At 43.2% G+C, this 15,183-nt stretch overlaps 1 protein-coding gene and 1 pseudogene across 4 annotated transcripts in view; both read left to right on the top strand.

Moving 5' to 3' along the window:
• The first annotated feature begins 2,811 nt into the window (after positions 1-2,811).
• Positions 2,812-3,671, top strand: LOC103002110 (proteasome subunit alpha type-3-like; annotated as a pseudogene).
• A 9,245-nt stretch (positions 3,672-12,916) lies between these two features.
• The window catches only part of EIF4B (eukaryotic translation initiation factor 4B), a 28,011-nt gene continuing 25,744 nt past the window's right edge, over positions 12,917-15,183 (top strand). For all 4 annotated transcript variants that reach the window (XM_007179414.3, XM_007179413.3, XM_007179412.3 and 1 more), the window contains exon 1: positions 12,917-13,073. In XM_007179414.3, the coding sequence (XP_007179476.2) occupies positions 13,061-13,073 (13 nt within the window). In that variant the 5' untranslated portion in view covers positions 12,917-13,060. The remainder of the gene's footprint in view (positions 13,074-15,183) is intronic.

The following is a 15,183-nucleotide window of genomic DNA, read 5'->3' as shown; positions in this document are numbered from 1 at the left end:
TGTCAGCCAGGGTGCCTCAGTTCTCCTCCATGTGACTCTCCAGAAGAAGAGCTTCTGGAGAAGAGGTTTCTTACTCAGTAAGGGCAGGTCCCAAGACAGTGAAAGTGGAAGCTTCTGGGTCTCTGGAAGTCTAGGCTCCAGAAGTCACACATTGTCACTTCTGACATATTTGCTGGCCAAAGCAAGTCACAGGCAATTCCAGATTCAAGGAGTAGGAAATTAGACTCTCCCTCTTGGTGAAAGAGACGGAAAATATTTTGGTCACAGTGTTCAACCTACCACAAGCTTTATAATCCATCATTCAAAAACTCTCATCAATTAACCAACCCACACTTATGGACCACCTAATATGCACTAGGTGTTATGCTCAGTACCTGAGTATGAAAGAACTCTAAGATCCAGTATTAAATAATAATAAATAAATAATAATAATAAATTTATTTTCTTTATTATTATTTTTATTTTTGGCTGCGTTGGGTCTTCGTTGCTGCGCGTGGGCTTTCTCTAGTTGCTCGTCTGCGGCATGTGGGATCGTCCTGGACCAGGGCTCGAACCCATGTCCCCTGAATTGGCAGGGGGATTCTTAACCACTGAGCCGCCAGGGAAGTCCCCCTTTCATTGTTTTGTTTTGTTTTGTTTTCCTTTCATTGTTTCTGACTAGACTCATTTATAGCTCTGCAAGTTGGAAAAACTGATAGTAATGTAGATAATGTGGGGCCATAGAAATGCAAATGAACGTTGAGATAACCGGTGAGATGAAATTGGTTTCTGAATAAAAGAGAAAACAGGGGCTTCCCTGGTGGCGCAGTGGTTAAGAACCCGCCTGCTAATGCAGGGGACACGGGCTTGAGCCCTGGTCCGGGAAGATCCCACATGCCGTGGAGCAACTAAGCCCATGCACCACAACTACTGAGCCTGCGCTCTGGAGCCCACGAGCCACAACTACTGAGCCTGCGTGCCACAACTGCTGAAGCCTGTGCACCTAGAGCCCGTGTTCCGCAACAAGAGAAGCCACGGCAATGAGAAGCCCGCGCATCGCAACGAAGAGTAGCCCCCCCTCGCCGCAACTAGAGAAAGCCTGCATGCAGCAATGAAGACCCAACGTGGCCAAAAATAAGTAAATAAAATAAATAAATTTTAAAACAAAGAGAAAACAAATTTGTTAAGGGCTTTTAAGTAGCTCACAGATTTCTAAGAGGGCCAGTGAGACACGCTCCATGGCGTGTCCAGGGGTAAGGCCCAACCGGGGCAGCTGGAGAGAAAATGCCATTGCTACTCCTGTTCATCATTGATAGAGGTCCAGGCTGAATGATAGAAGCTCTGTTACTCCAGTCCTTTAATAGCCAGACTCTTCTACTGCCTTGCATGCCAGAAGACCAATTCTTTCCAGTGTGGCCATCTCCTCCGCTAAATAGTCATTCAACAAAATAATAATAAAATAAATTTAAAAATAAAATAAAATTGGTTTCTGCCTAGTAGAAAAGATGATTTCAAATTTTAGTACACATAGAATATTAACCAGTTTTGAACATATTAGCAACTTCATTTCAGCATTCCTGATTGCCTATAAATATCTGCTCTTCAGATTCTCCTTTCAGTTGGTCTTAACAAATTGCAGGTTTTTCTCTTTAATTAGTGAGTTAAATAAAATCTTTGATATGTGTTCACTTCATGTTTGTGTGAGTCATTATTTTACTTTTTTGAAAATTATCCTACAACACAGCTTCCTCAACTGTAAAATGGTAATAATAATAGAACTTCCCCATAGGGTTGTTGGGCAGATGAAATTAGATAAAATATATAGATATATTGGGTTGGCCAAAAAGTTCATTTGGGTTTTTCATGTTACAGAAAAGCCCGAATGAACTTTTTGGCCAACCCAATATTAGCAAAGTACCAAGCTCATAATAAATGCTTAATAAATATTAGCTGCTTTAATGTTGTTATTATTATTATTATTCAAAAGAGTTATCATTTAGTTGGGAAATCACACAAAACAGCAGCAAAGAGTTTAAGTACATCATTAAGCTCTAAACTGTGTGGCAAAGGTTATTAATCCTGGTGTTCAAAACAGGTTAATGGAGTCTGGAGTCATCCAGGAAGCCTTCCTGGAGGAGCAGTGGTCTAACTGGTCCTTGAAGGATGGGCAAGATTTGGGGAAGGAAAGAGAACGTGGAGGAGTTGGTCCCAGGCAAGGCAAGGCGAGGTCAATGTGGAAAAGAGTATAACTTGACCAGGATCTGTGACAGGTTCATCCCTAGCTCCTTCCCCTGTTGCATTTACCTTTGGTTTGTCTCTTAGAGAATATTTCACTATTCATTTCTCCACTGACATACCATAAAAACATTAATCAGCTGAATTATATTCTTATCAATACCTGTCAAGAGCACACAATTAACTACAGATTTGTAAACTCCTCAGGGGCAGGGGGCAGGCCTTTACCTGTTTCTCAAACACACTTCAGCATTTAAAAAGTTTGAACTGGTAAGTGAGAAGGAAAAGAAGAAGAACTTGAGCCTGCTGCTGTCAAACAAGCTTGTCCTGATGAGCAACCCGACTGCTCTCTTGCCTAAGTCCAGAGTTGGGTTCAAGTTTGAAACACTACATGGCAAATCTCTAGCCAAAGCCCTCACCTGCCCCTCCTTTGATTAACAATCTCTAACTCAGGAAGTGGAACTATGGCATCTTTGGTGTCAGAGGTTGGATTTGGGCAAGAAAAAGCCCACCCACACTCCTCAAGCAGAAAGAGAACAGGGTGAGGGGGATCACTGTAGACCTTGAAGCCCTAGGCGTCCCAGTGGTTTTAGCACGATGAGCTCAATCGGCACCAGGTGTGATCTGTCAGCCTCTACATTCTCTCCTGATGCAAGAGTTTTTCAAGTTGAGTATGCTATGAAGGCTGTGGAAAATAGAATTACAGCTATTGGAATCAGATGGAAAGATGGCATTGTCTTTGGGGTAGAAAAATTAGTCCTTTCTAAACTTTATGAAGAAGGTCCTAACAAACGACTTTTTAATGTTGATCGGCATGTCTGAATGGCAGTAGCAGGTTTAGTTGGCAGATGCTCGTTCTTTAGCAGACATTGCAAGAGAAGAGGCTTCCAACTTTAGATCTAACTTTGGATATAACCTTCCACTAAAACATCTTGCAGACAGAGTGGCCATGTATGTACATGCCTATACACTCTACAGTGCTGTTAGACCTTTTGGCTGCAGTTTCTTGTTAGCGTCTTACAGTGTGATGATGGTGCACAACTCTACATGATTGACCCATCGGGTGTTTCATATGGTTATTGGGGCTATGCCATTGGCAAAGCCAGGCAAGCTGTGAAGACAGAAATCCAAAAGCTTCAGATGAAAGAAATGACCTGCCGTGATGTTGTTAAAGAAGTTGCAAAACTAATTTACGTAGTACATGGTGAAGTTAAGGATAAAGCTTTTGAACTAGAGCTCAGCTGGGTTGGTGAAATAACTAATGGAAGACATGAAATTGTTCCAAAAGATATAAGTAAAGAGGCAGAGAAATATGCCAAGGAATCTTTGAAGGAAGAAGACGAATCAGATGATGATAACATGTAACATTTACTTCATTTACTTCTATTTAACTATTTAGCCCTTTGGATTATTACATACCCACTGACCAACTTTCATTAAATCTTTGTCTTGTAAAAAAAAAAAAAAGAACAGGGTACAAGGCTGAATTACAGGAGGAGAGGAAAAACAAATGTGTTTTGGAGGAGAGGAAAAACAAATGTGTAAAATACGTCCTGGGGTTTATAATCTAATTAGGAGGATAAAATCAACCAAGTACACAACTAAATAGGAAACCAGGCCAAGAAGTCTTGGGACGATGTCTTGGAGTGGGTAAGGCTTCTCCTATGAGACTGAGAAGGTACAAGCTATTCTAAGTGAAGAGGATTGTGAGTAACAGTGGGAAAGCCCAGCGTATGCTCTGGGCAAGGCAGAAGTTGAGGGTGACATAAAGTTGGAGAAGCCAGCTGAAGGCAGATTATGAAATGCTTTCAGTGCAAGGGAGTAGTGCCTTGGAAAGAAACAGGATGTGTATTAGTCAGAGTTCTCCAGAGAAAATGGAACCAATAGGATACACAGGGATAAATATAAGAGGAGGTTTATAATAGGAATTGGCTCACATGATTATGGAGGTTGAGAAGTCCCATGATTTGCTCCGTACAAGCTGGAGAACCAGGAAAGCTGGTAGTGTAATTCAGTCGGAGTCCAAAGGCCTGAGAACCAGAAGCACAGATGTCTGAGGTCAGGAGAAGATGGATGTCTCAGCACAAGCAGAGAGAGCAAATTCATCCTACCTCTGCCTTTTTATTCCACTCAGGCCTTCAGTGGATTGAATGATGCCCACCAGCACCATTGGTGGAGGTTATCTCTACCCAGTCTACCAATTCAAATGCTAATCTCTTCCAGAGATAGCCTCACAGAAACACCAAGAAATGATGTTTTACCAGCTATCTGGTCATCCCTTAGCCCAGTCAAGTTGATACATAAAATTAACCAACACAGAGCCCAGGTTTAGGAAGATTCATCCAGGCAGCTTGTGCTGGGTAGAGTCAGACGATTCCTGAAGCAGTCCAGAGGGGAAACGACAGTCACAGCTAGGGCAGAAGTGGTGGAGAGAGAGTAGAAGGCAAAGATGGGAGAGGTGGGTAACCACCCCTATTACCCTCTCCCTTGCTCACCAAGTTCCAGCCAAAATGGTCTCCTTGTTGGACTTCAAACATGCCAGGCATGCCTCCACACAGTGTCTTTGCCTTTGCAACAGTCTTCCCCGGAAGTATGTAAGTCTCATTCTTTCACTTCTACTCAAGTCCCCTTGACCACCAAATATAAAATAGCACCCTTCCCCCATCATGGCACTCCCTAGTTCTGTTACCTTGCTTTATTTTTCTCCATGGCACTTATCACCATCTGACCTAATATATATTTGTTTATTTTCTGCCCATTCCCAATAGTGTGCAAGCTCCATGAGGGCACAGATTTTTTTAGTTCACCATCATAGCCTCAGTGCCTAGAATAGGGTGCACAGTATGAATACTCAATAAATAACTGCATTGGTTTTAGATGGGCAGGTTAATGTGACATCAACAGTTTGAGACTGTGACATGCAAGACAGTAGTACCTTTAACAGAGATAGGAAAGTTGGGATAGAAAAATGTTTGTTCAACATGGAACACATTGAATTTGAGATATATGAGATTAATTGAAAATTCAGGACTAGTCCAGAGCAAACCTGCAGGGAAGTGGAAGGCAGAATCCAAATCTCCAAAGAGTAAATAAAAAGCTGAGAGGAAAAAGGTTGAAAGGAGGAGCAGGATGGAGAGTCAGATACAAAGGGCACAACCATAGATGGTCAAGGCCATAAATGGGAAAGTAAATCACTAGGTCAGAAACCATAAAGAAACATTCAGGTTGAATATGAAATATGTCAGGAAAAGGTGATTGGGGTCAAGGCCATGAGAAAGAACCATTAGGCCTTTTACAGGCTGCATTGATCCATGCTGGCTATAGGGAGCCAGGTAGGACTCACGGCTTAGCACTCAAGAGCTGCCCTCCACAAGTTAGACCAGGGCAAGAAACCCAGAGTTGGAGGCATCTACTGAGCTCATCAGGAGCTGTGATACAAAGATTTGGTCTCTGCCCCATCTGAACAGGAGTGACAACAGAAGCTTTGGGAACTGATGAGTCACTAAGGAAGAAAATGCAGAGTTCGAGTTGCAACTAGTGGCCCCAGGGTTAAACTGACCCCCAGGAATGTTTTATTTGGGCTACACAAGGTTTTATTTTCCAAATTAACATCTACTTTTTTTTTTAATTTACTTTATTTATTTGGTTGCGCCGGGTCTTAGTTGCAGCCAGCAGGCTCCTTAGTTGTGTCTTGCAGGCTCCTTAGTTGTGGCTCACGGGCTCCTTAGTTGTGGCACGCGAACTCTTAGTTGTGGCATGCATGTGGGATCTAGTTCCCTGACCAGGGATCAAACGCTGGCCCCCTGCATTGGGAGTGCAGAGTCTTAACCACTGTGCCACCAGGGAAGTCCCTAACGTCTACTCTTTTTTTTTTTTTTTTTTTTGGCTGCGTTGGGTCTTCATTGCTGTGCACAGGCTTTACTCTAGTTGCGGTGAGCGGGGGCTACTCTTCATAGCCGTGTGCGGGCTTCTCATTGCGGTGGCTTCTCTTGTTGTAGAACATGGGCTCTAGGCGCATGGGCTTCAGTAGTTGTGGCTCGCGGGCTCTAGAGCACAGGCTCAGTAGCTGTGGCACACGGGCTTAGTTGCTCCATGGCATGTGGGACTTCAGAGACCAGGGCTCAAACCCGTGTCCCCTGCATTGACAGGAGGATTTTTAAGCACTACGCCACCAGCGAAGCCCCCTAACGTCTACTTTTTTTTTTTTTAATTAATAGTAATCTTTTATCTATTTATTTATTTTTATATTTATTTTTGGCTGTGTTGGGTCTTCGTTTCTGTGCGAGGGCTTTCTCTAGTTGCGGCAAGAGGGGGCCACTCTTCATCGCAGTGCGCGGGCCTCTCACTATCGCGGCCTCTCTTGTTGCGGAGTACAGGCTCCAGACGCGCAGGCTCAGTAGTTGTGGCTCACGGGCCCAGTTGCTCCGCGGCATGTGGGATCTTCCCAGACCAGGGCTCGAACCCGTGTCCCCTGCATTAGCAGGCAGATTCTCAACCACTGCGCCACCAGGGAAGCCCCACATCTACTTTTAAATGTTAGAATTTTCACCAGGAAACCCTTATTTCTGGTTTATCTTGCAGAAACTGGAAGATTTGGTGACACTGGGCTAACATTTCACTTGATAATAAGAGTCTGAGCTGAGTTGTGACTGGTGCCTTTAAAGGAAGTGTATAGGGTAGGCTAGGCTACAAAATAGAAGGAGCTTAGGATGAAGATTTGTTTCTTGTTCACTCAAAGTCCAGGGTCAGTCGGGCAACTCTCCAGAGCAGCTTTCCTCCTGGCAATGACTCAGGGATCCAGGCTGCTTACACCTTATGGCTCTAGTTCAACTTATGGTCTCCATGATCAGCAGGGAGCAGTAGCTGTTCAGATCAAGCTGCTCCATAGCTTTTAACATGCTTCCTACTTGATGGGACACAGCTCCTTCCACTGACAGTCTGTCTGCCAGAACTAGTCACATTTCCCCCAGTAGGGAGCTGAGAAATGGGGAGCTTATGGATTTGGGGTGAGCAGTAAATGTCTCTGCCACAGGGAGCATGTGCTCTGTATGCAGTTTGCCACAATGCCTACCAGGCTGCTTAAACGTTCCCATTAGCTGCCTGACTCCTGGAGGCATCTGCATCCATAGCCTTTGGGGCAAAAAGAGAGGAGGGCAGGGAGAGAACCTTGTGGAATGCTACCAGGGGCTAGCTCACAATAGAACCCTACACTGGCAGGTGTCTTTCTGCCTTTCCTCTCCTCCCCAAGGTAGCTGGTTATCGAGAGAACCCACACCCACACCTAGCCATCTCTTTCCCACTTTCCTGGGCACACCACTGAGGGATGCCTGCTTTTTCTCCAGAGATGAGGATTCAAAATGTTCTTGTGCTCCAGCCACTGCATATTTCCAATTCCTCATAGTCAAGAATACTCTTCTATATTCTATCCACTTTACTTCCCCTTGCATTGCGTTCTTCTGTTTACCCTTGTTCTGCAGAGCTGAGTAGGAACAGAGCTGCAACAAGAACCTGCACTACTAGGCTCTAGAAATTACGAATCCCCATGTAAAACGTTATTCAGGAAGACAATTTATGTGCTGTCCCTTTAAAGTGCTTGCTTTATAGATCTTATGTTTCCCCTCTGGCTTTTAAAATTATTATCATTTGTTCCTCCTTTTCTGCCTTCTTTTGGATTAAATAACTTTTTAAATCCCACATTAATTAATTTATTGGATTTTTAGCTATACTTCTTTGCATTATTTTTTTTCCAATATATGGGTTTAATTGGGAAGTAAAATTAAATGTCCAGCAAGAGGAATTAATTGGAACAAACTGTTTTTCACAGCTAAGCATAAAATTAAAACATAGCAAACCAGAAGAAGTGAAATAATTGGTTTATAATGAATTATAATTTTTAATCACTGAGAGCCCCCAAACCTACTCATTTTCCTTTTACAGTAAATTTTATTTTTAGATTAATTCTAGTTTTCCTTATTACAAATGCAATACTTACTACAGAATAATTAAGATACAATTAAGTGAAAAAAAGTCATAGGAAAATCACATGCCTCCAGATATTTTCATGTATCCAGATACCACCACTAATAAAACCTTGATGTTTATATTTCCAAATCCTAGTCTATGTTTAAGTTGTTTAAGTAAGTTTTATTGACTTTAGGCACACTATCATAGTTTACACAAGCATCCCATCAATTGTGAAACCCTAAAGGTTTCCAACTAACCCATTCTTTTTTTTTTTCTTTTTTTTTTTAATTGGAGTATAACTGCTTTACAATGGTGTGTTAGTTTCTGCTATATAACAAAGTGAACCCGCTAAACATATACATATATCCCCATATCTCCTCCCTCTTGCAGCTCCCTCCCACCCTCCCTATCCCACCCCTCTAGGTGGACACAAAGCACCAAGCTGATCTCCCTGTGCTATGCGGCTGCTTCCCACTAGCTATCCATTTTATATTTGGTAGTGTATTACTTCTCTGCTTTTTTTTTTTTTTTTTTTTGGCTGCATTGGGTCTTCGTTGCTGTGCGCGGGCTTTCCCTAGTTGCGGTGAGTAGGGGCTACTCTTTGTTGCGGTGCACGGGCTTCTCATTGCAGTGGCTCCTCTTGTTGCAGAGCACAGGCTCTAGGCGCTCAGGCTTCAGTAGTTGTGGCTCATGGGCTCTAGAGCGCAGGCTCAGTAGTTGTGGTGCATGGGCTTAGTTGCTTCGCAGCATGTGGGATCTTCCCGGACCAGGGCTCAAACCCGTGTTCCCTGCGTTGGCAGGCAGATTCTTAACCACTGTGCCACCAGGGAAGCCCTCTGCATTATTTTTAAAGTTCCCGTTCTAAGGCTTAGAATATCTATCCTTAACCTTTCATAGCCTACTTAGAGTTAATATTGAATCTCTTCAGACAGAAGGACCATCACCCTTTACGCTATAGTTGTAATATACACATTACACCTAAATACATCATAAATCCCACAACACAATGTTCTAAAATTTGCTTTTAACAATCAGATGCATTTTAAAAAAATTAAAAGGGAAAAAAGTCTTCTATATTTATGCAGCAATTTACGATTTCTGAAACTCTCCATTCTTTCCTGAAGATCTGAATTTCCTCTGGTGTCATTTCCCCTCAGCTTTCTTCTTCTGGCACTCTAAGAATCTTGTTTCTCTGCTTTCAGGACTCTATAGTTCATGGGAAGCCCATCGCCATTCAAATTATTGTTCCCCTGTATATGATGTCACTTTTTTTCTGAATGCTTTCAAGATTTTCTTGCTATCACTGGTTTTCAGCATTTTGACTATGATAAGCCAATGCAGTTTTCTTCATGTTTACACCGTTCAGTGTTTACTGAGCTTCCCGAATCGTAACCAAATGTGGTTAACCAAATCTACAGTTTGGGGGTATTATTTCTTCAAATATTTACTATCCTATCTCTTTCTCTCCTCTCCTTTCGAGACTTCAGTAACATGTTCAATCTTTTGATATGGTCCACAGGTCCCTGAGGCTCTGTTAACTTTTTTTTTTCTAATCTTTTTTTCCCTCTCTTCAGATTTGATCATTTCTGTTGATCTGCCTTCAAGTATAGAGACTCTTTCCTATCATCTCTCTTCTGCTCTTAATCTCATCCATGAAATTTATTTCAGATATTGTATTTTTCAATTTGAAAATTTCCATTTCATTCTTTTCATATTTTCTATTTCTCTGCTGAAATTTCCTACCTTTTCATTCATTACAAGTATATTTTACTTTAACTCAACAAGCACAGTTATAATAGCTGCATTAAAGTCCTTGTCTGATCATTTCAACATCTGGCTCATCTCAAGGTTGGCCTCTGTTGTCTTTTCCCTCCAGAATGGGTCACGTTTTCCATGTTCTTCACATGTTGAATAATTTTGATTATATCCTATACATCATGAATGTTATGTTTTGAAGACTCTAGATTCTGTTATATCCCTCTGTGGCAAGCAGAATAATGACCCTCTCTCAAAGATGACAACATCCAAACTTCTGGAACCTGTGAATATGTTATATTACACAGCAAAAGGGAATTAAGGCTGCAGATGGAATTACAGTTGCAAACTGGATGACCTTAAAATAGGAAGATTATACTGGATTATCCAGGTGGGCCCAATGTATCACAGGGGTCCTTAATAGTGAAAGAGGGTAGCAGAAAGAAAAGCCAGAGTCAAAGTGATCAGTACAAGAAGGATTCAATCCAATGTTTCTGGCTCTGAAAATGTAGGAAGGGTACCATGAGTCAAGGAACATGGGCATTTATACAGAAGGTGGAAAAGGCAACGAAACAGAATCTCCCATAGAGCCTCCAGAAGGAACGCAGTCCTGTCAACACTTTTATTTTAGCTCAGTGAAACCCATTTCAGACTTCTGACCCCGAATCATAAAAGAATAAATTTGTGTTTTTCTAAGCCCCTAAAATTTGTGGAAATTTCCTACAGCAGGAACAAGGAACTAAGGCATCCTCCAAAAATGTTCATGTTTTCATTTTAGCAAGCAATTAAATTGGTTGGACCCAAACTACACTCTCTCTCACATGAGGCAGACAGCAGCTCAGATCTCAGTTCAATTCTCTTTTTTTTTTGCTTTCCTCGGCTGAACAGTTCATGCATTCATGCTTCAATGACCAGCCAGAGACTTGAGCAGAGTCAACACTAGAATTCAGGCTCTCTTCTTTACAGTATTCCCTCCTGACTTTCTGAGACAGAGATTAAGTAAATGGCATCACCCAAGTGTTCATGCCAAAAAGTTGGGAGAGTTCCCTTTCCTGTGCCCTTCACATCTAATCAATCATGAAGTCCACTTCCAAAATATATCTGCATCTATCCCTTTCCATCTCTTCATTCATGCCTAAAACACCAACTTCTCTCATCAGGATTACACCAGGGTTGACTTATCCAGTAGGCACAGCAGGCACAATGCCTGGGCCCCACCATACTTTAAGGGGCCCATAAAAACACTTTAGTTTATTTTTAAATTATAAGAAAAAAATAGGAACTTCCCTGGTGGTCCAGTGGTTAAGACTACATGCTCCCAATGTAGGGGGCCCGGGTTCGATCCCTGGTCGGGGAACTGGATCCCGCATGCCGCAACTTAAAAAAAAAAAAAAAAAAGATGCTGCACACAGCAATGAAGATTCCACGTGTTGCAACTAAGACCCGGTGCAGCCAAAAATAATAATAATAAAAATAAATAAATAAATATTTTTTTTAAAAAAGAAATGTTTAGGTCAAAGAAAATGTATAATATTAATATATTGGTCTTTATACCAGGACAATTGTAAAATATAATTTTTAATACTGTTTTTTGGAGAAAAGGGCCTATGAAGGCAAAAGTACCTAGAGTCCATGAAAAGTCATTGTGAGATCCTGGCAGCAAGAACCTTTTAACTGGTCTTTCTCTTCCATTAGTGCATGTGTATAATCCACTCTCCATTCAGTAAACTGAGTAATCTTGTTGTCCTTGCTTAAATTAAAGTATGACTTCTATACAGTAAAGTGCACAACCCTTAAGTGTACAACCTGACGTACATAAATATACACTTATGTAACCACCACCCACATCAAAATACTAAGTAATCCTTTTCCAAATTTTATTCAAGTCATGACATTCCCTTGCATAAAATCTTTCCATGCTTTCCCAGTCCACTTGGAGTAAAATCCAAACTCCTAAACCTGCTTCACAGAGCCTCACATGATCCAACCCCTACTTATTTCTCAAACCTCATCTTGTACGACTCTCCCCCCTCCCTCACCAAACTCCAGCTACCAGCTTTTAAATTCCTCAACTTGCCAACATGTTCCTGCCCTGGAGCATTTGATCTGGTAGTGCATCCACTACCTTCAGCTAAAGCTCTTCACGGGTCTGGCTCTTTGTAATTCAGATCTCAGTTTACATGTCACTTCCTCAGAGGACTTCCCTGACCATGCAATCTAAAGTTGCACAAAAACACTTTTATTAAGTCACCTTACTTACCTGCAGAGTGCTTATCATTTCTAATATTTTATTTATTCACTTCTTATTGTCTGTCTTTCCCTCACTGAACTGTAACATCCTTTGGAGCAGTTTTGTTCTCCGTTGTACCCAAAATGCCAACAACAGTGCCTGACACATGGTAAGCGCTCAATGAAAATTTTCATTGAATTAACTACTATCTATGATAAAAATATAGCATTAGCTAGAGGAAGCATGGATAGCACTCGGCTGTGAAATCCTAAGGGCCTGAGTTTGACTGAATTTAGTCGGTAAAATGAAGGATTAAAAGAGGTAAAAGCCCGTGGCAAGTAAGTGTTCAATATTTGTTACTTATTCCTTCTAAACATGCCCAATTAAAACCATCCTTAAGCAGAATACTGGGTTTGTTTTGCTTTAACAAAAAGCGATTTACAAAGAAACTCAAAATCTTCCCTTTCAGGAAACCAACTGTGGCACGCCCATTCTGGGTTCCAGCCAGCTGCCATTCGGTGCCAGAGAAATAGAACCTGCAAGCGCGGCCCCGCCCCTTCCGCACCGGCCGGAAGTCTGCGGATCAGGAGACCCCCCCCCCCCCGCCCCGGGCTCAGGCCCTGCCCCTCGTCCGCGCGTAGCCCTACGTAAAGCGTGTAGGGTTTCGCGACAGCCCAGGCCCCACCTCTTTGGCCACATGTCGCGCAGGTCTTCCCGTCGGACGCCGCGCCACCTCCTCGCGCTGCTTTACGAACCTAGAGCAGCGCCGCCCCGCCTCCTGTGTCCCTCCTCGCCTCCCCGCCCCCTCCCAGTTTTGCGTCTCCTAGCCCGACGCGCTCGCTATAATCACGTGACTGCCTCATCCGGGTCTTTTGCGTTCTCTCTCCCTCTCCCAACATGGCGGCCTCAGGTGAGTGAGCGGCCGAGCGCGGCCAAGGACCGGGGTCCGAAGCGACTCTCTGACCCTGATCCATTGGTTCTCTGGAGTCGGGGGGTGGGCGGCACCGCTTCCCTTCGGATTTTGGGGCTGCGGCAGGCTGGCGGCTAGGCCATGTGAGGTTATCGCCTCGGGATGTTTGGGGGGAGGGGAAGGACACCTTCCCCTCCCCCTCACACTCTTTTCACCCCGTATGCGCGAGGTTGGACTTGGGAGCAATGGTGGACTCTGGCTTGACTTGGAGTGAGGAGGAGGCGCAGAAAGAGCCGCGGGAGACGTGAGGCCTTCTCATAGACGTGAAGCACTATGCCCGCGTGAAGGCGTGGAGGAGGAAAAGAGGCGGTTGGCGCGCGGACGGGTGCACACTAGACCAGGTCTCCGAGGCGCGAGGCCTTTTCGGACGGGAGTGGGGGCAGGGAATAAAGGGGGGGCAGTTAGAACGCGAGCGCGAGTCGGTGGAGGGGCGGGGAAGGCGGCGGTGCGCGTGCGCGGTAGAAGAGACGAGGGTGGTGGAGACGGGCGTTCCTTAAAAGCACGCGCGAGAGCCCAGATGGGAAGGTTTACGCACCTGTGTTGCTTCCTTTTTTAGGTCCTTCCACTTTCTGACCTTCCCCTGTTAGAGTGTGACTCGGCCCTTATATTTTTACAAGGGTAAATGTGTTAGGTTTGGAGGTTGAAGTTACTGGAGTTAGATGGGGATGGGGAACCCGGTGTGGGGCGCCCACGTGTTGGAGGAGAGAAACAGGGTGGAGACCTACATTTCTTCTAGGCTTTTTTCTTATTCAGTCAACACATTTTTACTGAGTGTGAGCTATATACGTGCCAAGCACGATTCTAGGTATTGGAGATACGATGGTGAGCAAGATCTGATTCCTTGACAACTTCCATTTTGATTTTGGTCGAGTTTTGATAGCCCCAGTGGTGGAGTTGGGCGTTTTTTTTTTTTGGAAGATATTTGCACAAGTGCTTGGGGGTGCTTTTAGAATAATACTAGAATATTAGTGGTTGGAGTTGATTTCTTTTTTAGACTTTGGGAGAGGGAATATCACTGACATGCAAGTCTACTTGCGTTTCTGATGGACTTAGTGAGCTGTGCCAACATTTCGTAGCAGTAATTTTAGTTTGGCAGATATGGTCTCATTTCGCTGGCATGACCCTGCATTCTACAAAACATTTATTGAACAACTGTTATCTCCGGACACTCATTTCTCACCAAGGATTTCTCGCCTCTGTTACATAGAGATGTATGTCTTTGAGGGAGTTGAGGTGCATTTGAACATAATACCTTTTATTAGTGTAGCGCTTGACGTGGACCTAGCACTTTTATGTATGTTGTCTAATTTGATGTTCTGTGAGATAACATAGGCAGGTATTGGTGTCTCCCATCTGAGGAAGATGAAATGATTCGTTCAGGGTCACACTGCGTGCTGATGGCAGAGTAAGGTCGAAATCTTTGAAACTTCTCACTCTTCTCCATTATCAACTTGGAACTAACAAGGTTGGCTTCCATGTCACCTTAAGTTTGGGATGCTGCCCAAGAGCTTCATCTGAACTACTTATTTGGCCTGAATTTGCCATCTTGATAGCTTAGTGTCATAATCTAGTGAAAAGCCTGTATTCCCTTTCTCAAAACTTGTGTGGAATTTTTAGAGGTGGAAGACACCATTAACAATCTGTCCTTCATTTTACAGAGTTGAGTGAAAGCCAGACTGGTTAAATTGGATGTGCTTAGTGAGGTCTCCTCCTGTTCTTCCACTTTACCTGCCTGGAAGCCCTCATCTCATTTCATTCGGTTCCATGAATCTTTTTAGCTTGTGTAGTATGTGTAAGGGACACTTATGCTAGTATCCAGGCAGAAGGTTGCATCTGACAGTCTGCCCTTGAGAAACTATCAAATTTTTTTCCCCACTTTGAATCCTTTCCCATTGCATTGACTTGGTTGAGTGACCAGTATTCCCAGATGACTGTATTAATGAGTCTGTAAAATTAGTGTATTTTCAGTATACTTCTTGAGGGTGCCTGGTGTCTTGTTGAAAAAACAGATCTTACATTTTTTTGGTGAAAATACATGATAAAACTTCAT

Source organism: Balaenoptera acutorostrata, chromosome 11 (assembly GCF_949987535.1).
Source record: "Balaenoptera acutorostrata chromosome 11, mBalAcu1.1, whole genome shotgun sequence".
NCBI classification, from domain to species: domain Eukaryota; kingdom Metazoa; phylum Chordata; class Mammalia; order Artiodactyla; family Balaenopteridae; genus Balaenoptera; species Balaenoptera acutorostrata.
The sequence above is the reverse complement of the archived record's forward strand: the minus strand, read 5'-3'. Positions and strand labels throughout refer to the sequence as shown.